We start from the raw sequence: 22078 nt of genomic DNA on the forward strand, positions 1-22078 counted from the left end.
AGATTAAGACACAGAAGCAATCACAGCAGCGGCAACGCCCTCTTCCTCGGCTCGGACGGTGATCTTGGTAGTTACACCGCTCTTGCTTGAGTAGGCCATCTTGATCAGAGATGCAACACGACCACCGAACACGGTCTTGCCGAACAGCTTGAGCGTGTGCGTGCTGCTGTTGAGGGCGACGTCGGTGCCCTCGAGGGGTTGCAGAGATAGCGCTGAGATCAGTTGTTCCGTGGCATCTGGTGATAAATTGTCAGTTTTTGTTTTGTAGAAAGGTATTAGAGTATAGATGCGACTTGAACATACCGTTGATACCCTTCATGTTGCTGAGCTGCAGGGTTTCGCTCTCCTCTTCGCCGTTCGCGCCGGTCTGCTCCCAGATGTGGTCGAAGCTGCCAGCAAATGTCGGGATGACATAGTCGCTGCCGTTCAGCTCGAGGTCTTCCACCTGGTACTCGTCATCGTAACCGCTGTCCTCCGGCTCGCCGGTCGTAGGGTCGATTTCTTTGCTGGTGAACTTGAGGATGTTTGTGAGGGAAGTAACGGCTACGCTGTTCTCGCCGGAGAGCTTCTTGAAGGCAACGTAGACAACGCCAGGCTCGTCTGTGGGGACCTTGGGGGCGGGGATGATGAAGTCGTCCTCCAATACATCCTCTTCCTCTGGCGTGGCAGCCACAGTGACATTCTCCAGAATGGTATCTGGAAGTGTGTTCTTAATGTCGTATTGCACGACAATGTGTTCCTTGAAGATGTGCTTGACAGCTGTGACAACGTATTCGGTCTCGCTCTCGGAAAGTTCGACAGGTGCGGATGACTTGAGCAAAGTACCATATGCCCGGATGTCGGGGAACTGTAGAAGTTGCTCGGCGTATTTCTGAGTGGCAGAGGCGCTGGCTGCTTCGGCCATACCACCGGCCGCTTTGCTCTTGGGAGGACCGGCCGATGGGGCCTTGAGAGTGGGGGTGGCGGAAGTGAGCTTCTTAGTCCTCTCTTCAGCGAGAGCCTGCTCGTGTGAGACAACCGGAATAGTGGCAACATCGAACGCAGCAGCGAAGGTCTCCTTATCACCCGACGTCACGTACATGACAAGCTGGTGTTCAAAGGTAGAAAGAGAGTACATCGAGTCTAATATAATTAGTAAAGTGAAGATTGCCAGTCATGGACAAGTACGTACCGTTCTTAATGAAAGCACTAGCAGCCTCGTCCTCTTGGCTCATCAAGCGCAGGTTAAGCGCAGCACGGTCTCGTACCTCGTCGTCGGTGTCATCAAGACAACGAGTGAGAAGAACATGAACACTTGACTTGACTTCAGGGTCCTTTTGGCCAACACCGAACTTGGCTAATGCGGTGACAGCAGCGGCGCGTACGATGGCGTTCTCCAGCACGACACGGTTGTAGATGTAGCGGATATACTTGGTGGGGTGGGAAGTCTTGGGGCCCTCGGCACCGAGCAGGTGCAAGATTCTGACCGAGAGCTTGGTGAACTCGCAGTCTTCGATGAACTCGCAGAGGTGGGCAAGGGCGTCTTCCTTGCTCTCGGGAACAAACTTGATCAGATCGAACATGCTCTCAACAACAGTGCGTTTGAATTCGTATCCGCCCTCGTCCCGCAGGATGCCGCTCAGGAAGACAAGCATACCGGCCTGCTTACTGGGGAACTTTAGGCACAAGGTACGGATAGCCTCGACAATAGTAACCTTGAACTCGTCGGTGATATCGGCCATGAAGCCAGAGATCTGCTTCATCAGACGGTCGACGCTAGCTTCATTGCCGGTCTTGAGCAGAGTGGTGATGGCGAAGGTGGCAATAGAACGGTTCGAGTTGGAAATAAGGGACTCCATATCGGGATTGCAGACGTTGACGACATGTGGCTTGAAAGAAGCGAAGTTGTGGAGGATACGAATGGCAGCGAACTTCGTGATGGATCGGGGGGAAGACAGGAAGAGCTGAAGAACGTGAACTGCCTGGGTTGCCTCGGCGTCGGTGACATCGCGCATGTCACAAATAGACTTGGCCGCCTCGAAGTTGACCATCTCATGCTTGTGGCGGAGCCAGCCATCCAACATCTGCATCATGGGTTTCCGAAGGCCTTGGTCCTCTTCCGCCAATTTGGCCGCCAGACGCACCAACAAGACCAGAGCAGCAGGGCTCTTCACCACTCCTGCAGCACCGTATTGCTGTACCATCTTAACCAAAGACATGCGGTCGTGCGAGCGCATCTGGTACAAAAGACCGATGGCATGGTACTGGGTCATGAAATTTGAGTTGGAGATTGCGTGGGTCTGGGAGCTGGAGGCGAAGCCAAGGAATCCAGTTGACGATTTCGATGACGAGGCAGCTTCCTGTGTCTCGCTCTGCCATCTCCGGACGACGTCGCGTGCAATAGGGAGGAGGTGATAGGAAGATACCAAGGCGGCGGAGGACACCGAAGGGGTCTTGTCGACAATAGCGGTCTTAATCAGTCGTTCGATACCCTGTACTGTGGAGCCCTATTCAAATTGTCAGCATATCCCTCGTCCACGGAACTTATGGCGACCTGTTTCATACATCAATAATGCGGCAGAGCGCTCTGATAGCATTGGCCCGGTACAAAACATCACTTCCCACCGCAGTGTCCTTCATGATGATACTCGTCGACATGATCACATCTTCGGCGGTGCCAGCAAGCTCCTTCAAGATCAAATAGACCATCTGCCGCAATGACGGGTCCTTGTTCTGGAAGAGCTTGGAGATTCCGAAGAACAGAGTTGTGGCTTCATTTGTAGGGAACTGCTCCCCTGTGAACATGAGCACAGCAATCTTTGTAAGTAAAGTCCGACATGTTCGCGGCGAGATAGGAGAGGAATTGAATAGGCGTGCTAGGAGAATTGAGTCGTCAGCATTGAATCAACGAAGCGCAATGGCGGCGCCAGGGGTTATTTGTTGATTGCACACCATCTTGGAATACGGAGGTCCGATCAAGCTTAATCATGACCTGGTCCGCATCTTCGTCTTTCTTCATGTAACTCATATTGCCCAGCAGCTGGGATGGCGCCAGCAATGAGTGGTTGCTGTATTAGAAAGGTGGAGTGGATGCAATTGGGACACGGGTCGAGTACACAGAGGCAGGATAGGGCGGTGTAAGCGACTTGAGCATCTGGGATAACCCAGGAATTGACGGGTTGAGAGTAAAAGCGAAGAGTGAAGAAGCAAATAAATAGAGAAACAAAGCGGTAGTGAATCTCGAACCCTCTCAAGCTCAGAACTGTCTATTGGGGACAAGTTGAAGGTGGCCTTCCGTGGTGTTTGGTCCGAATCAAACACTGCAAACAGGTGGCATCATGATCGAAGGCAGCGCATTTATCTCTCGGACTCTCTTCATTTCTTCCATATTTGGTGGGAATCTGGATTGATTTCAAATTTGATCGCAATTTACCATGCAGGTTGAAGTTAACCCTAACGAGGACACGGAGTGGTGAGTATAGTCACCTACTACTGCATCCCCCGCTGCGGTAGATATAGACTGCATGCAGTGTGCTCACCATTTCTCGAATACAATACAGGAACGACATCCTCCGACAACATGGCATTATTCCCGAGAAGCCTAAAGATCCCGAACCTCTCATCCAGGAAGCCCTGATCGCCGCACAGCACAGAGCGCACGAGAACCGACTTGAGGACAAGGACCTTGACGAGCTGGACGCACTGGAAGAAGAGGAGGACGAGGAATTCCTCAACAGCTATCGGTGAGCTTGCGATCTACATAAATAGCCACAACGGTGCTCTGTTTCTTACAGTCCGCTTAAACAGACAAAAACGATTCGCTGAGCTATCCACTCTCCAACAAACCAGTGTCTTCAATCAAGTCTACCCACTTCAGAAAGTCGACTATGCCCGTGAGGTGACCGAGGCATCAAACAATGCTTTTGTGTTAGTCAATTTGACGTCAATGGGTGGGAATGTCGAATCCCGCGTGTTGACAGAGCTCTGGCGACAACTTGCTGCCAAGTTTGGCGACATCAAGTTCTGTGAGATTCGTGCCGACATGTGTATCGAGGGATATCCCGAGAAGAACACGCCCACGATTTTGGTATACAAGGATACCGAGATCAAGAGACAGCTTATTACGCTGCAGCAGTTGAAGGGTCCGCGGACCAAGATTGAAGGTATGTTCCTTTTCAAGCATGGTCCGAGCAAGTACCTGTATACTGATTGAATCCATAGATATCGAGCGTCTGCTTATTGAGATTGGTGCTTTGAAGGAAGGCGATATGCGTCTGAAGAAACGTGATGACGAGGACGACTACAAGAAAGCTGATGACCTGGACGTTGAAGATTATGATGATGACTGGGATTGATTCCTATGCTGTGAAATGTGATGCAAATATTATGATTGTGTATATTACGACAATATTCAAAACAAGTTACCCTATTTGGCGATTCCAGGGTGTTGTCGATACCGTCTTCGGACATCCGTACTCTCGAAGTCGTGTTGACGACCTCATGAGTCAATGACGGCTATCTATAGAGTCTACCTAATATTGAAGGTGTCAAGATCTCAGAGGATTCAATGCGCAAACAACATGAACATGAATTCCAGGGAACAAGATATGGAAAGAGGGCTATAATCCACATGAAACCAGCCCAAACACGCCAAAATCACAAAGAAATCAAGATATACGAGGGTCATATCGATAGACCACTCGCTTGAACCCATTAATCCCACCAATCCCAGCGCTAAACCAAACCATCAATCATAATCATACCGAGAGTACGGAGTAAATCATCAAATCAACTCATCACGACCCAAAGCCGCACTCTCCTCAATAACCTGACGAACATCACTCTCTCTGAAAGCCGGACCCTGCCCATCGCACTGCGCCCTCCCCTTAAGCCGCTCGACAATATCCGCAATATCAAGCTGCCCGCGCTTAAACAGTTCATGACCCTGAAGCACATCCCACAAGGCCTGCGCATCTAAAAGCTTATCACCCGTTATCGGACACACAGTGATACGATGCTGCGGGCTGTGAGGCGTCGGCGGCCCATCGGGCATCAGGGTAGAATAGAAGTCCGTCGGGGAGTACCTCATGGGTCCCGTAGCCGTTGGCTCAGGGTTCTGGTTCTGTGGTACATGTCCGCGATTAGGGGTATGGGATGTCGCCTTCAGGATCTCGTTTTCGGTTGCGTATCTGGCCAGCTCGCGTTTTAGGCGCTCGTTGTCGGCTTGTAATGTGTCGGAGGCTTGTTCCAGGGCTGATACTTTGTCTTCGAGCTCGCGCACGTGGCGCTCTTTGCGCTCCCGGAATGCTCGTTGGCTGTGTTACAACCGGGGTATGTTAGCTTTTTTGGTCGCTTTGAGGACATGGGGTTGCATGTTCAAGCCACGTGGGGCTGAGATATCACATACGCTGCGCGGTTCTGTGCCTTGCGCTTGCTTTGCGCGGGCTCTGAATCTTTCTCCTCGCTGCTACTCCGCACCATGGACGGGTCTCCATATTGAAGTTCGTCCCCGTCGATAGATGTGGGGTCTGTGTGCTGATTGTGGGCATCGCTGCTCGAGGTGGACTGCTTGGAGAACGAATCTGGCGGTGAATATGGCGGGGGGTGGGACGAGGGGTCGAGGGGGAACGTGGGGTCAAAGCCAGGGAAGTTCTTGTCGTAGTCGTTCTAGCAATTGAATTAGGGCAACGCCTCAAAGGGCTGGGGGAACAAAGGACTAACCACCGGGGCGAAGGTGTCATCGAGTGGCGCATTGACTGGCACGCCCGGGGTGGGCAATCCGTACAGTGGAAAGGGTTGCGCTGGGCGCCCGGTATAGTAAGAGTAATCCATTGCAAAATCCAGGACTCACAAAGGTCTGCCGGAAAGTTAGGATGTAGGAGAGGTGGAAGTGGGAGAAACTTGAGACCCCAGAACAGCCCGCTCTGGTTGAACCGGAGAGAGACGTTACTTCCTTCCCGCTCTGTGGTAAGGCCAACGCTTATGATAGGCTGATTTCGCAGTGCATATGAGCGTGCTTACAATTGAGCTTCTTCGAATTAATTGATTCCTAATCCAAATTGCACTCCTAGGGTGGAGCGTTTGGTCCGTGCATGGAACGGCCAGCCCTGGAGACTGCCTGCGCAGGTGAACTCCCCCGGGCCGACGTCGTTGATGACCTCACCAACATTTCCCTCTCTAAGTTTGGGCCATTAAAGTCAAATGAGAAATACGACGGGCATAGTCGGGATGCCCAGGTCTAGAATATTACTAAACACGGAGAAACGTGAGAGAAGTAAGCAAATTGAGTGTAGAGAGCTAAAAAAAAGATAATTTGATGCATCGACGCATACCACCCCGGAAGCGACCCTAACCATTGTCCTTCGCCGACCACACGAGATGCGCCTCCCCCAGACGGGATCACATCAAAGACCATCTGTCACAGTGGCTTCTGCAATGTAGGAGCAGAAACACAGAAAGCCTGTAAAGCAATGTCCCCAAAGAAAGCCGTCTCTGTCGCCAGAATCTCCTCCATTTGGCCTCATTTTGGCCACCCCTCGTCCCCATTGAGCGTCGATGTAAACAAACTAAGAATCGCCAAACAAACACGGGAAAGTCAGGAAAAGAGCACGGGCATAGGAAAGAAAAAGAAAAGGGGGAAAGAAAATGATGGGCAGCACATCCAAGGATGCAGTCAAGGATCTCCAGTAACAGCAATGGGCTGACGCCGTCATTTGCACCTCCCTCAGTCTTGCCCTTGGTCGATCTGGCCGAAGATGTCAGGTCATCAAGAGGAACCAAAGGGACAAAGACGAAAGAATAGCCACAATATCAAAAACGGTTCGACACCGTGTGATCAGTTGCCCCGCAGGACGGGTGCAAGATTCCGAAAATACAGAAATTTGTCGACACGGGTTGTCGCAAGCTCAAGTGGAAGATTTGACCACGACGTTGAACAAAAGCGAGTCGAAACGGCTGGGATCAAAATTTGATCGAAAACGGGATAAGAGGGCTGTCCGGGAGTGCAAAATGAATAGAGATCCAAGAAGGAGAGAAAGAAAAGCAAGATCCGAGAAGGCTGAATGCGACATGGTCCGCTTCAAGGCCACATGAACGGGTCCCCGAGTTCCTTAGTAGATAGACAAGTGTCGGCAGACAGGAGGACATGCGAGCCTCACTGTCATATCAACACAATTAATACCACTGGGCACCCGCTCCATCGTCCCGCTTCGAACGGCCACCAGAAGGTCCATAACCCAAAGCAGCACCTTTCGAGGCAGAACGCAGCCTAACGCCGAAGACTATGCGATTAGTCAGATTCAGAACATAAGGAAGGGTCCTCCAAGCCAGCGTCACGAAAAGCAAACCACTCAACGTCGGAGTTAAGAAAGAAGGGGTTCCCTACTCGGAACCAGGTTTCATGTACTCACATCCTATCACTTCCTCCCACGGCACGGTTGGTGTCCGGAGTGTCGAGAGCACTGCGTTCGACGACCTTACGGCGCTGGTTGGAGATGCCACCGGGCTTGGCAGTCCCGCTGGTTGCCATAGCAGCAGAAGGCAAAACCTGGCGACGCTGCTGGTCCTCGGCATCCTTGTCCTTCTTGGAAGCATCCACGATCATGGCGGCATTCTTCTGGTATTTGTAGACGGTCCAGTCGAAGACGTAATCGTACTGGAAGGACTCGCGGACGAAGAGGTCACGGAAGATCTTGCGAAGGTAAGAGTAATCGGGCTTGTCATCGAAGCGGAGCGAACGAGTGTAGTTCAGGTAAATGGCGAATTCGTTGGGGAAACCACGGCACAGGACTTCAGTGGGGGTGGTCATCTTCTTCTCCATGATCCGGTCGTACTTCTGCTTCTTGGTAGCAGCCTTCAGACCCTGCCAGGGGAGAGAACCACGGCAGAAGTAGAGCATAACATAGCCCAAAGATTCCATATCGTCACGACGCGACTGCTCGACACCCAGATGAGTGTTGATACTGGCGTAACGGGCAGTTCCAGTGAGGTTCTTGTTCTCACGGTAAGGAATGTGGAAGTGAGTCTTGGGGTCACGGTATTTCTTCGCGAGACCAAAATCAATCACGTTGACCTGGTTACCACGCTTGCCAATACCCATCAAGAAGTTGTCGGGCTTGATATCACGGTGAATGAAGGACTTGGCGTGGATGTATTCAATGCGGGAAATGAGCTGATCGGCGAGAAGCAGCACCGTCTTCAGCGAGAACTTGCGGTTGCAGAAGTTGAAAAGGTCCTCCAGACTGGGACCCAGCAGATCGATGACCATGGCATTGTAGTCACATTCGGTACCGAACCAGCGAACGAAAGGAATGCCGACGCCACCCGCGAGCGACTTATAGACACGGGCTTCATATTCGAGCTGGGGGTGCTTGGCCTTGACGCTCTCAAGCTTGATGGCAATCTCCTCACCAGAAATGATGTTTGTTCCTACAAGTTATGAGTTCAGTGTTCAATGTAGGCTCAAAACGTGTACTTACCGAGGTAGATGTCACCGAAACTGCCGCTGCCAATCTTGCGGCCAATGCGGTACTTGTTGCCGACTCGTAAATCCTAGCCAGAATGTCAGTAAAATGCATAATCAAGGTGTTCGCTGACCGCCAAGTTGCTACGCCAATATTAGAGCGTCATGACGGATTCACTAGAAGTATGGCTCCGAGTAGAGGACGAATCTGGCGATTTGGGGGGCTAACACTGACCATGGTCGTCATCCTGGATAGATGGGGGCACAGCGCTTAGCTGTGAGAAGAACTTGAAACTGAGATCGATTTTCGTCAGTACGCGTACGAACTGTTAACCGAGGAAGAATGGAAGTCCCAAGCTGAGATAGACGAGAAGATGGAGGAGGGAGAAGGAAAGAAGCAAGACGCGTGTGGTAAAGAGCAGGTTCAGTAAGAGAGGCGGGAAGTGACGAACTGAGCCTCAGGCAAATTGGAAGGCTGGGGCCAGATCAACCTGAAGGACAACAACAGGAAAACAGAAACCACGACCAGATGAAACGAATGAAGCGATTCAGAGGTACCAAAGGAAAATGTAATATAAAAATCATCAAAGGGAGAGGTCCCCAGGACTGGACAAATCACCAATCTAGACATACCTGGAGATAACGGGATCAAAGAGGCCGACCGTACTCAACTGAGACAAGCGAAAAGAAGAGTAGCCGGATAAATCCGGAATGTCGAATCGAAACTGAAAAACGACAAAATCAAGGGCACAAGAGCCTTTGATTTTAAGAAGAAGCTGATGTTGGAGAAGGGGGGGAAAGGAAGAGGATAAGAGGGGGCCAGTCGGTGAGAAGGGTCAAACGGTATTTTTTTTAGGCGAACTTGTCGTTACCGCGACAGTCACGCCCGACCTCGGGAGCTCCCTGGTGTCATTGGGCGTGGTATGGTAAAATTGGTATTGGGCTGCGAAAAATACATACTTCGTACTGGTAGTAGGGCGCGTATAGGGATATTTACTTCCAATTATTGCTCAATTTTACTATTGTACTAATATAATCCTCTATATGTGCCCTTTGTATAGTCTCTCATTCTGACTTGAGTACATGATTCAACCAGTTTCACGGGTGGCAAACCTCAGCTGACTACATCCAATGTAGCCCTGTACTGATCAATAGAGCTACGCCTCGGCATCACTTTAGCCACCACATTATTACAACTTACTACGAGTAATTAGAGTATACCCAAGTCCTTATAGCAGAAAACTACAAGTCACATTCCTATACAATCATATCCTCCCGAGAAATTGTATTCCTGTCCCAGCTGAGCGATAGTCTTTCAAAACACCAGATCCTATCTATGCGCGATTTTCCTCAATTGTCTCAGCCGACTTAGACTTGGATCAAACATGCAACACCATGCTTACATCAACTACCATGATAGAAATCACAATTCCTCCTACCTAAAACGGTTCCATCGTAACATGGCATCGCTGCTGCGGGAGTTCATACCTGTCAAATCGGGCTGGTGACAGGTCATACTCAACCCCGTGTATCAGAATTACAGAATTTCAAAACGTCGTAAGTATGCATTGTGATGAATAAGAGCTTCCACGTGGCAACTAGGTCGATTTTGAAGTATAAAGAGAATAAACAAGAGATTCGCGGTGAACATGCTAGTGGTACAGCCAGAGTCCAATGAACATCGGAAAACCGGGGTATAAAAAGTGCAAGCCGGGGGAAAGCGTCAACATCAAGGCAAACAAAGGAGAATGAGAGATGGAAAAAGAAAGAAAAAGACAAGACAAGAGTAGACGAAGCAGAACTAAGAAAACAGCACCGCCAGTGAGTGGGAACAGACCGGACAGATAAGACCCCATCAGACGTAATGAAGTGGACAAAGAAGCAGAAAAGAGACGAAAACAAATAAAAAGGGTTGGAATTACACGTGCAAAACGCTCAGACGGTGCAAATCAACATATCTCAGGGCACATAGTCGTAGACAATAATGGATGGTAAGATCCTTAGATCACGTTGGACGAGCGCTCAGGTCCACCTTCGGTGTTCAGCGGCTTGGTTTGCACATCGAAACCAGCCCGTTCATCATCTTCCAGTCTCTTCCTCCACTCTGCCAGGCTGTCGCTCATTAGTGCGGGGCCGTCGCTATTATCCTTGGTGGGAGTCCGCTCCAGATCCAGCTGGGTGCTCAAACGGTAGTTGCGGTTAGTGCTTTCCCAGTGAGAGCGCAGAGCATCCAACTCATTGGCAAGGGAGTCGAGAGCCATGGACCCACGGTTGTCGGGGAAGTTAGAATCTTGCGACACACTGCTATCGGCTCGGGCCCGCCCATTGCCTGCACCAATTGTGTTATCAGAGGCGTCGCTGTGGGAGCGTGAGATTCCGTTGGTAGGCCCATGCTGGGACTGTCGGCGATATTGACCCACCGACGTTTGGACCTGCTCCAACAGCATGTTGACCTTATGCTCTGCATCTGAAGCACGAGTTTCAAGGTGGGTATTTTCTTGCTTAAGTTGGTCCAGTTCGGCACGACTTTGCTCAGCGGCAGCAAGTAGGTCTTGCTTGAGGCGCTCGTGCTCTGCTTGCGACATTTGCTTCTCGGCCGTAGCCTTGTCAAGAGCGTCCTTGAGCTCAGTGATCTGGCCTTCGAGACTAGTGATAGAGGATGAAGTTCGGTCTTGGAGTTCCGAGATTGATTGCTGAAGGCGGGAGCGTTCGGCATCCCATTCAGCCGAAGATGCAGCATCCTGGCTGCCGGAATTCTCGAGGCCTTTCTGAGCGGCGTCTAGCTCAGATTGCAACTTAGCGTTGCTGGTCTTGTATCGACTTAGCTCATCCTTCATGCGCTTCAACATTTTCTCGGTACCCTTCACGTAGTGAACGGCCGATTGGTAATCATTCTCGAGCTGCTCGAGTTTCTCCCGGAAGTTTTTATCAGCTTCCTGCTCCCGAGTCTCGAAGCTGTTCTTCAACTCTTCGTGGGCCTTCAGGCTAGCTGAGAGTTGTTGCTCGAGCTCGCGGAGTCGGCCTTGCTCCGGAGTGCCGAATCGTGATCCGGGTGAGTCAAGACGCGGAGACCGACCGGAGTCACTGTTGATGCCGCGTTCACCAAGGAGATCCTTCAAGGCGGCGTGTTGAGTGGCCAGAGCTCCAGCTTCACGTTGGTGAGTCTCTAACTGGGTCTTTAGATCCCGGTTCTCCGCGGCCGCTGCTTGGCTTTCTTTCATGGCAGTCTGAAGCTGTCTGCGCAATTGTAAACCTTCGCGGCTAGCCTGTTCCTGGTATGCTTCAAGGCCAGCGATACGTTCCTCTGCGCGTCGCAACTTGTCTGCGGCTGCATTGGCGGCAGCCTGATTTGCCTTTGCCAAAGTAGAGGATCTTTCGACTTGGGCTTCCAAGGCAGCAACTCGCTGGTCGGCACGAGACCGGAATGAATCGTCCAGGTCCGTGGAGGCTGCGCGCTCTAGACCAGAGACAAAGGCAAACTTGTGAGTCAGCGCTTCTTTGGCGTGGATTTCTGCCAACTCCTCTGCATCTCGAAGACGACGAGCGACATTTTCCAGTTCGGTGGTGCGTTCTTCGTGCTCCGATCGGAGTTGCAAAAGCTTTCGCTCCAACCCTTCACGGCGTTCTCGCTCTTCGACAAGTTGTTTCTCGACTAGGGCTGTCTTCTCCGCAGATACAGAAACTGCCTCCCGGAGCCCATCAAAGTTGGAGCCATAGTCCTTCAGTCGGGAAGCTGAATCTTCAATCTGGGCCAACAACTCCTCCTTGTCTAGGCTGAGCTGTTTCAGAGCGGCTTCTGCTTCTGCACGTAACATAGCCTCCTCTCTGGAGAGAGCCTCCGCCCGGTGAAGCTCGGCGCGCAAGGTTTCGGCTTCTAGAGTATTGCTCTGCATCTCGAGTTCTGCCAGGTGTTTCCGAGTAGCCTCATTTGTCTCTTCAGCGAGTTCCTTCGCTTGGCGCTCCTGCAAGAGCTCGGTTGTCAGCGTCTCCAACTTGGCCTTCAACTCGGCCTGGGAGGCTAAAGCAAGTGCCAGGCGACGGCCCATGTCTGTGGGCCGTTCCTCGTCTGCATCCTGAGGACCTTCAGGCTGGGGAGTCCCTCGCTGGCTACCACCGTGGGCCGCGAGCTTGGCACGGGAATATGCAGCTTCGTTGATGGCCATGTCACGTTGATGTTCCACTTCTGCGACACGTTTAGACGCGATGGCCGCCTGTCGGTCAACGGTGGCCTGCATCTTGTTTAGGTCTGCTCTCATAGCCAAGAATGCCTCGATTAGTGGGCGATCCTCATCATTCAATGTTTCATTGGCTCGGTCGTCAAGCGCAGGGCTACTGGTCACATTGGGAACATAACCACATTTCCTTGCAAGAGCGAGTTCTGAGGCGTACCAGGCGTTGCGAGCCTTGATGGCCTCTAGCTCCTTGATCAGGGCTTCTTGATGGGGATTCAGTCGAGGAGAACGCGGTTCGTCGCTGAGAGTCTTGGAGTTGCGGAAGCTCCTGGATTCAACTGAGCCATCAAGATTGGCCTGCCGACCGAGGATTGATTCTTCGCCACTGTCTACAGATGCACGCTGTCGCTGAGAGCGAAGCGACCGTTGACGGCCGGGCGTACTGATCAGAGGAGCTGCCTCGCCTGCTTCCATGGCCTTCGCCGATGGCTTTTGATGTTGGGTAGGAGTACGACGGCCAGCCGACGGTGGGCCTTGGGGGTCCTGGGGGATGTCTTTCGCCACTGGTGATTCAGCGCCGCGCTCATTGTTGGCGGCACGTACATCAATAGTGGGTGTGTACCCACGGTCGTTCTTGGTGGGAGTTTTGCTTCGAGGGTTCGCACCGGGTGGGGGACCGTTCCCGCGAGGACCAGGAGACGGTGCTTGCCCAGGCGGCGGTGGACCGGCAGGAGCTTGGGCAATCGATGCTCGGGGCAGCCTAGATCCCGGTCCCAAGGTTGCGGTAGGGACCCAATCTCCTTGCTTCCCGGCAGCTGCAGCCTTCATCAAGCTTTCACGCGATTGGCCTGGTCCCCGTCGCATTTGCTGTTCGGGGCCTGCGTTCTGTGCCTCGCGAGAAGTGCGCCCAGATGAAAGTCCGATCTTTTCTATACTTGTCTTTCTGGAACCCTGCTCGGGAACTCGTGGGCCGTTCTGGTCGTTGGGGTACCGGATTTTGCTGGTATCAAGGATGTAGGACATACTAAGCTCGTTGGGATCTCTCGGAGCCGAGCTTGGTTCTCCCGCTAGGACAATGATCTGCTTGCCAAAAGCGGTCATGCTGTGGCCAGAACGAGGGGATGGTGCAGGGCCCATATTTTGGAAAGAGTACCAGCGTCGGGTTGAGATGCGGAAGGCTGAGAGATCTCCTAGGTCCACACCTTCATCCGTGCGACCTCCAAATACATACATAACATCATTGACCAGAGCAGATGCATGTCCCTCCCTAGGAGCAGGGATGAAGCCCACGCAGTCAATTTCAGTCCAGCTGTTAGCGATGTGATCATAAGACCAAACGTCGTTGAACCACTGAACCCCATTTGTGCCTCCAAACAAGAACAACTTGTCATTGTAACTAACGATCGTGTGGTTGGTTCTCGCTGGGGGAATTTGGCCTGGCGGAGGGCCACCCTCGTGACTGTTCGCAATGAGCACCTCCCATTTGTTCGCCGGGCTTTGGAGCTGGTTCAGATCGAATGCAATTAGATCATTGAAGAAAAAGCCCTCTACTTGTCCTCCGAAGACGTAAAGTTTAGACCCCAAGATGTTCAGGGTGTGTCCATACCGCCCAGAAGGGCGAGAACCGGGAGGAATAGCACGGGACCATTGGCGAGATGCTAAATGACCCAAAGTCAGAATCGGTGTATCAAGAACGGATAGATAGTTTGCTCACATGTGTTCAAAAGATACAGAGTGTCATCAAGGGAATCATTCTCGTCAATTTTCGTGTCACCGCCGAACACAATGAATGCGTTTCCGACAAGCAAACTGGCATGGCCCACTCGGGGGCCAGGGCCTTCGGATACTGTCGCAACCTGGAGGCAGTTCAAACCACCGCCACTGCTTTCAACCATCCATAGATCTCCCTTGACAGTCGATCCATCAATTAGACCACCCATCATGTAGATGTCGCCCTCCTTGGAGGCTACCGCATTGATTGCTGCTCCATAACGAGGGAACGGGTTTGTTTGGGGAGAGGTGAAGTTCAAACGGCGTTGCGACCAAGGATAGAGAGACGAATTCGGGCTTGGAGGGGGATTCCGTTCGTAGGCGGCTGCGCTCGTTGTACCTGACGTAGTCATTAGAGCTATGTCCGCGCAAGACCAAGGATAGCACGAACGCCTACCTGGGATTCTGATTCGGCTCGCTGTCGCGGCCGTATTGCGTCCGGACTCTTGGGGCTTGTGGCTGAATGCAAAGAGTTGCTAAAGCTACCACTTGGGGTTGGTGTCTGCGAAGTCATGGCATCCCCTTTGGCGCCATTCGCCGTGGGCGACCCAGTGGACGGAGCACCCTCGGAAGTGTGGACATTTCTGGTCGCCGGAGGTAGTCCCTGGCTCTGGGCCTTCTTCGATTTAAACAAAAAGGCCATCGTTATTTGGTCGTAGTCGGTCGTATCAGGGGATCTGGCGCAGAGTCAAGCTGCGCCGGCGGAGTGGGATCTCCGACCCTGGAAAATCTAAAGAAAGGCGTCTATCCGAGAGTTGAATGATAAAGGGGGGTTGTTGGTTGGAGTCGTCTTTTCGGATGGGAAGTGGGAACCAGGAACCACTAAGAACCATAAAAACGTTTCCATACGCTCAGCGTTCCCCGAAAAAAAAAAATTTTGATGGGCAGGGGAAGGGTCGTAAATAACATTCACACTGAGATCCAATCAAAGTGGTCGACTATATCAAGAAAGGGGGAGGAGATGGAGGCAGGAAACATAAAGGAAAAAGTCCTGGAGAGCGTTTCAATTTCCCTTGGAGATGCTCTAAGTCAATTCGGTCTTAGTTCATGCATACTCAGGGGCACGTCCTACTACACATTTAAAGATGGCTTTCATCTATTTCAATGATTCAAGCATTTTACTATGTTCTTCTCTCCCATCTCGTTCTTTCTGTTTTTATGTATTTTTATGTATTTTTGTTTTTATTTTCTTTTTGGTCTCTCCAGCCTCCAGGAACGCCTCCAGGAACCAGGGGGAGCGGCATTCCCATCACGGGCATATCCACAAACATCTTGTATGTACGGAGTACCACGGTTCACAAGTATTCTAATGTGTAAGGTTTGGTCAACAATGTTACAACAAAGTGATTCAACTATTCGACTAAGAATGGGTCAGAGGGAATATCACTGGTTAACCCTAATCATCATGCAATTTCTATATGGAGTCACGGACTCGGACACGGTGTGATCACTGTGAACATTTCCCAGGTGGCTGCAGGTCCAATGATAATTCACCCGGACACTGCATTCCCCAATTCCACACGACGATCCATACCCCACAATGTGCAGTGCAAGAAACCTCTCAACGATGCCTTGTACACAGCAGACTACTTCACGACAGTCGAAGATAGTCGACGGTAAGTAAATGTCAAGATTCATATCACAATGACCAGAGGCGTTCAATTTGATATTCTGAGGAAGGGGGGTTGGAGTTCATTTTTCTGCCTTCCAGAAGAATTTGGCAGATCTCTCTCATGTGCCGATTGTCGGTTATCGTCTATGCTGTAGCTTATGTAGGGATGGATTTGACACCGGGAATTGCTAAGGACACCCCAACTTGCTAACGGCACCCACCCTCGATCGAGGTACTTTTGCCTGTATATATAGGTAGCCATTGGTGATGATTATAGATTTCAACATATCTTTGACTGCCTGAGGGATTGAATGCTAGATAGATTGTAGATAACCACTACGTTGCGTTGTTCGTTTGCTTTGACCTTCTTCCAGTGAGACTTCTCCAGTCCCTTGTTGCTATTCTTGGCCTGAGATTGCTGTCTTAGGTAGTGATATCATATATGATATCCCATGCAGTATGTCGACTTCTTCCAATGTTTTAAGACAGAAGCTCAGAAATATTGTACATATTTGTGAGGTTCAGCCGGCTGTACCTATGGAGAAGGTGAACTACTGTGTAGGCCCTGTAGGCTGTAACCAATGCCGGTGCCCGGGCTCACCTAGGCAGACACAATATCTCGGTTTTATATCCAAAAGAAGTGAGCGATAATACATCTGCTATATGACTGTCGACTGAAGTAATAATTGCCTACTTCCAATCGTATGCACCTGCAGCGTATGCACATGGCTGGGCAACGCAGTTCTGTACCTAACAGTCAGTGGCATAGGTTTGACACCCGTCACCCTTGACCCCACACCGCCTTGCATGTAGCATTCTGCTGCATCTTTCTTTAGCGTGGTCTCCCATTACCCTTATGGGTAGGCGGTGTATAAAAGGCGGTGAAACAGACGAGGGTATTCGAACTTATCCAGCCACTGTATGCAGTAGTTACTCCTCAGACGCCAAGACCTCATCCTGAGTAATCGGCGGATTATCTCTCTTTCCGGATAGCAACCCTCGCCTTGCCGAACCACATTCGCTCTAGACTCAGAAGACTGAGCTCTTTGGACAAGCATCGAACAGGCTGTGCGCTGAGCTCTCTCTGCGCTCCTGGGATATCTCCAGGACAGTCGCAAATCGGCACCAGCCCGTTCACACCAGATCCGATCCAAGCTCTGCCAGACTATCTCATCATCTGGCTCCTCCTCCAGCTCGACAACATCCAGATACCTGCGAGCGAACAGACGGAGGAAAATCACTCATTGTGACCGGTGACTCGCCGGGAATTGCAGCTTGCCTCGCCACTCGTTCCAACGCTTCTTTCATCCCTCATACTCGCGTAACACAATGAACGATCATACAACATGAGGGATCCCACTACCGATATGGAACAAAACTCGCAACAAACTAGCAATGGGCCAACTGCCTCGCGTCGCAACCCGCACAAATCGGCACGCGTCGCGTTTGGTCCTGACCTAGAGACTACTATTCCCACCCGCGAAATATCTCCAGCCCCGATAAGTGGCCACCAGCGTTCACTCACAACCGTTGACCAGAAGCCCAATTTAGCACCACCCGGTCGCCCAACTAGCTCGTCGGGCGACACAGCTGTCATCGGGGAGCTCCCATCTGGCCGTCCATCGCTTCGGAGATCGGAGAGTAGCCGACCGGCTACGCTGAAGAGAGCCAAGAGTGACTATGGACCGAGTCGGATAACATTTGATAAAGTGGCGGGTGACGATGACGAAGATTTCGCTATGCGACATGGATGGCAAGAGGAATATACTTCCAGCGAATATCTCAAGATCTTACATTCCGTGAGTACAACTACCGTGTTCCTGAAGTTCCAGAAGCTAACCTGTGTACTCGCTCCATATAGAACTTCTATATGTATTTCACCGAAAAACGTCATGAAAGTAACGGCATTCCGAGGGATCCAGTCGGAAGTTGGCCTAGTCAGGACTGGCGCATGAAAGATCGCCTGAAAACTGTGTCTGCGGCTTTAGCTATCTGTCTGAACATCGGAGTCGATCCTCCCGACGTTGTCAAGACGAACCCAACATCGAAGCTAGAGTGCTGGGTCGACCCTACTTCAACCACTGGTGGTGGTCAAAACAAAATAATGGAGCAGATCGGCAAAAAGCTCCAGGAGCAATATGAAACCCTGAGTTTACGGACAAGGTACAAACAATATCTGGATCCATCCGTTGACGAGACCAAGAAGTTCTGCATCTCACTTCGTCGAAACGCCAAGGACGAGCGAGTACTTCTGCATTACAATGGACATGGAGTTCCGTTGCCAACTCAATCGGGTGAGATTTGGGTCTTCAACAAGAATTACACCCAGTATATCCCTGTCCCACTCTATGACTTGCAGTCTTGGTTAGCCGGGCCTAGTCTTTTCGTCTTTGATGTCTCACATGCAGGCAATATTGTCCAGAATTTTCACACGTTTGTGGAGAAGCATGAGAAAGAAAATATCGAAGCTAAGAAACGAGACCCAAATGCCGTCGTCCAAAACTACGGTGACTGCATCTTGCTCGCCGCATGCCAGAAGACGGAGTCCCTACCCACTAATCCCGATTTGCCTGCAGACTTATTCAGCTGCTGCTTGACAACACCGATTGAAATCGCACTACGATTTTTTATCTTGCAGAATCCACTACGCACAAACATCTCTATTGACGACTTCCGAGTCCCGGGTCGACTTCAAGATCGTCGAAGCCCTCTTGGAGAACTGAATTGGATCTTCACCGCCATCACCGATACAATTGCGTGGAACACCTTGCCTCGGTCTTTGTTCAAGAAGCTCTTCCGGCAAGATTTGATGGTCGCTGCTCTATTCCGCAACTTCTTGCTCAGCGAACGCATCATGCGCACATACAAATGCCATCCCATCTCTTCGCCGGAATTACCGGACACGCATCATCACCCTCTATGGAAGAGTTGGGATCTTGCAGTTGAGATGGTGTTATCTCAACTACCTGCGCTCATTGACCAGGAAGAAGGGCGTCGGCAGTACGAGTACCAGCACTCAACATTCTTTGCCGAGCAACTCACAGCTTTTGAGGTCTATCTCTCATCCGGTCCTACGGAGAAGAACCCGCCGGACCAGCTTCCTATTGTTCTGCAAGTCCTTCTGAGTCAAGCACACCGTTTGCGGGCCTTAATCCTCTTGAGCAAATTCTTGGATCTCGGGCCGTGGGCTGTGCACCTTGCACTAAGCATTGGCATCTTTCCCTATGTCGTCAAGCTGCTGCAATCAGCAGCTCAGGAATTGAAACCCGTGATGGTCTTCATCTGGGCAAGGATCATGGCAGTTGATCACACTGTACAGAACGATCTGCTCAAAGACAATGGTATTCATTACTTCATCTCAATTCTGAATCCCTCATCGCCCATACCTGTGGGAAATGCCAGCGAACACCGTGCTATGTGTGCCTTCATAGTCTCGATATTCTGCAAGAACTACCCTCAGGGCCAGAATGTCTGCCTCTCTGGCGAATTGTTCGACTCATGTCTCAGACATCTTAATGATGTGGAAAATCCATTGCTGCGGCAGTGGTCCTGTCTGTGCCTTAGTATGCTCTGGTGCGATTTCCCTGAAGCGAAATGGATGGGAATTCGGTGTGCAGCCCCCGCCAGACTCTGCGAATTGAACTTCGATCCAGTGCCCGAAGTTCGTGCAGCCATGTTGCACGCTGTGACTACCTTCTTGGGTATTCCGGACCTGACAGACCAGGTGGCACAAATAGAGGAGACTCTAGCCTTGGCAGTCTTGCCCATGTCTGCCGATGGTAGTGTGATTGTGAGGAAGGAGCTGCTGGTATTCTTCTCAACATTTGTCAAACGCCACCAAAACAAATTTTTGGTTGCAGCATTCGAGGAACTACAGGAAGAAAACCAGTCGATCCGTCACCGTTTAGAGAGTGAAACCTCAACCACTCGATATGGGGCACAACCCTCTCCGAAGCCGCCCCAGCTATCTCGCAACACCACTTTCGGGGCTATCTGGAAGCAGCTGTTGGCTATGTCGGTTGATCCTCATCCTGATATTGCCCAGGATGCAGAGGTTATCGTTGATTACATCCACCTAGCCCTGCTGGAGTCTCCAATGGCAGCACTCACCAACCAGATTCAGAACGAGGTTCTGGAAACCACAGGCTTGTGGAAATCTCAACCCCGCGAGCGAGCTGAAACAAAGAAGACTGCGCCTCCGACAACACCCCCCGTGGCTGGAACCGCAGCCGCGAAGCAAGAAGGCTATCTTTCATTGGGTTTCAGGCGGACTGCCAGCGTCGCTGCTTCCCTCAAGAATCTTGCCTTTGGCGGTTCAGCAACAGACGCTTCCTCTGGCAACCCGAATGGCAGCGCACTTTCAGTCGGTCGTATGCCAATCACCCCACGCGGCCGGGCCCCTGCTGAATGGACCCGACCTCCGGAAGTAAATGATCATGTTGTTCCCGCCACGGCGTACCACCAGGCTCCTATTCCCATGTCACGGGGTTTTGAGCCCAAAGCCCTGAATGTCGCGCCAACCATTCCCTTGAAGAGCAGGTTCCTAGACTGGTCTACTGAGGTAAGTTCGACTTCTCAATGCATCCCACACCTGTGAGGTTTACCTTTGCTCACCTTTCTCAAGTATTTCCGGGAGCCTCAGATGAAACCCAACGAGCCAGATGAGCCCGGTAGCTCAGACTATAACCAGCGCTTATGGAGGCGCGGACGGAATGAGAAGATCATCGCGGAAACCCAACCTCTCAAAGGGAAGGCTGGAGCGAGCCGGTGGGATAATTCTGTGGCCTTGTTATCGAATGGTAGCCAGCCCCACAAGATGTGCTTCCACCAATTCGAGGACCACATTGCCGTCGCTGATGACCGTGATACAATTTCGTGAGTAGGAACAAATCTTTGGAGCTCGAATCTATCTGACTCTCGGCTTTCTATAGTATTTGGGACTGGCAAAGTCACAAACGCCTAAATCAGTTCTCAAATGGCAACCCGGCTGGGTCAAAGATCAATGAAGTCCGGTATATCAACGAGGATGACCAGGCACTCCTCATGACTGGGTCTTCTGATGGTGTGATAAAACTTTTCCGCCACTATGAGACCAACAAGAGCATCGAAATTGTCACAGCTTTCAGAGCTCTTCCGGAGCTGATTCCAAGCAACCGGAATGCAGGGCTTGTGCTTGATTGGCAGCAAGGCCAGGGCAAAGCTCTGGTTGCAGGCGATGTGAAGGTAATTCGTGTCTGGAATGCCGCCACTGAAGTGTGCACGAACGTAAGTTTCCAACACCCGGTCTATATTCATACTCGTGACTGACCGGTATCAAATGACAGGATATCCCAGCACGATCTGGCTCTTGCATCACATCCCTGACATCGGACCAAGTAGCGGGCAATATCTTCGTCGCCGGTTTCGGTGACGGAGCGGTCCGAGTCTTCGACCAACGCTTGAAGCCAACCACATCCATGGTCAAAGTCTGGCGCGAGCATAAGCAATGGATTACGAATGTCCATATGCAACGAGGTGGTTTACGAGAACTGATATCGGGTGGCCGTAACGGCGAGGTCCGACTCTGGGATCTTCGCATGGATAACCCAGTTTCCACCATCTATGCCACCAAAGACACCCTGCGAACCTTGAGTGTTCATGAGCACGCTCCAGTGTTCAGCGTGTAAGTTTAACCGCCACAAGTTAGTAGTTTTGTCCAAAGCTAACATGACACAGGGGTACAAACCGCCACGAAGTCAAGACTTTCAACGTCGATGGCACCTATCTTTCTACCTTCGAGCCCTACTCGAGCTTCCTTCACCACAACCGATCCTCACCCATTGCCACCACTGCCTTCCATCCTCATCGGACCGTGCTTGCTTGTGCCGCCCTCAACGACCATCATGTGAACCTCGTATCCTGCTAATACTCCAACTTCGGAACCCATTATTCTCAGTGGTTTTCAAGGTCTTCTCTTCTCTGTCCCAATATTACCCTTTCCTGTAATATGCATACGCATACCCAAGCAATATCACATGGTGTCTTGGCGCTTAACTCAATTAACCATACATGGAATCATGACTCTGTTTTGCCTGGCTTGCGAAA

At 51.2% G+C, this 22078-nt stretch overlaps 6 protein-coding genes across 6 annotated transcripts; 2 read left to right on the plus strand and 4 right to left on the minus strand.

Moving 5' to 3' along the window:
• Nucleotides 1-3: 3 nt before the first annotated feature.
• Nucleotides 4-3007, minus strand: N7515_006593 (coatomer subunit gamma; the record flags this gene model as incomplete). The annotated part of the gene is made up of 5 exons (XM_056667337.1): nt 4-236; nt 304-1122; nt 1172-2486; nt 2545-2855; nt 2932-3007. 5 exons carry the CDS (start codon nt 3005-3007, stop codon nt 4-6), a joined length of 2754 nt encoding a protein of 917 aa, XP_056520933.1.
• A 406-nt stretch (nt 3008-3413) lies between these two features.
• Nucleotides 3414-4334, plus strand: N7515_006594 (uncharacterized protein; the record flags this gene model as incomplete). Its single annotated transcript, XM_056667338.1, has 4 exons — nt 3414-3451; nt 3540-3722; nt 3787-4142; nt 4201-4334. The coding sequence occupies 4 exons, from the start codon at nt 3414-3416 to the stop codon at nt 4332-4334; spliced, it is 711 nt and encodes a 236-aa protein (XP_056520934.1).
• A 428-nt stretch (nt 4335-4762) lies between these two features.
• On the minus strand, nt 4763-5811 carry rsmA (putative bZIP transcription factor (Fcr3); the record flags this gene model as incomplete). Its single annotated transcript, XM_056667339.1, has 3 exons — nt 4763-5294; nt 5387-5631; nt 5701-5811. The coding sequence occupies 3 exons, from the start codon at nt 5809-5811 to the stop codon at nt 4763-4765; spliced, it is 888 nt and encodes a 295-aa protein (XP_056520935.1).
• A 1341-nt stretch (nt 5812-7152) lies between these two features.
• Nucleotides 7153-8687, minus strand: N7515_006596 (casein kinase 1 family protein; the record flags this gene model as incomplete). Its single annotated transcript, XM_056667340.1, has 4 exons — nt 7153-7259; nt 7399-8406; nt 8457-8529; nt 8676-8687. 4 exons carry the CDS (start codon nt 8685-8687, stop codon nt 7153-7155), a joined length of 1200 nt encoding a protein of 399 aa, XP_056520936.1.
• A 1753-nt stretch (nt 8688-10440) lies between these two features.
• Nucleotides 10441-15025, minus strand: N7515_006597 (putative cell polarity protein (Tea1); the record flags this gene model as incomplete). The annotated part of the gene is made up of 3 exons (XM_056667341.1): nt 10441-14270; nt 14327-14722; nt 14770-15025. The coding sequence occupies 3 exons, from the start codon at nt 15023-15025 to the stop codon at nt 10441-10443; spliced, it is 4482 nt and encodes a 1493-aa protein (XP_056520937.1).
• Nucleotides 15026-17340: 2315 nt separating this feature from the next.
• Nucleotides 17341-21899, plus strand: N7515_006598 (ubiquitin-binding TORC1 subunit KOG1; the record flags this gene model as incomplete). The annotated part of the gene is made up of 6 exons (XM_056667342.1): nt 17341-17793; nt 17856-20555; nt 20619-20869; nt 20926-21259; nt 21319-21656; nt 21710-21899. 6 exons carry the CDS (start codon nt 17341-17343, stop codon nt 21897-21899), a joined length of 4266 nt encoding a protein of 1421 aa, XP_056520938.1.
• Between the last annotated feature and the right edge of the window lie 179 nt (nt 21900-22078).

The sequence above is a fragment of the Penicillium bovifimosum genome, assembly GCF_028826915.1.
Source record: "Penicillium bovifimosum strain IBT 22155 chromosome Unknown utg000005l_segment0_segment0, whole genome shotgun sequence".
NCBI classification, from domain to species: domain Eukaryota; kingdom Fungi; phylum Ascomycota; class Eurotiomycetes; order Eurotiales; family Aspergillaceae; genus Penicillium; species Penicillium bovifimosum.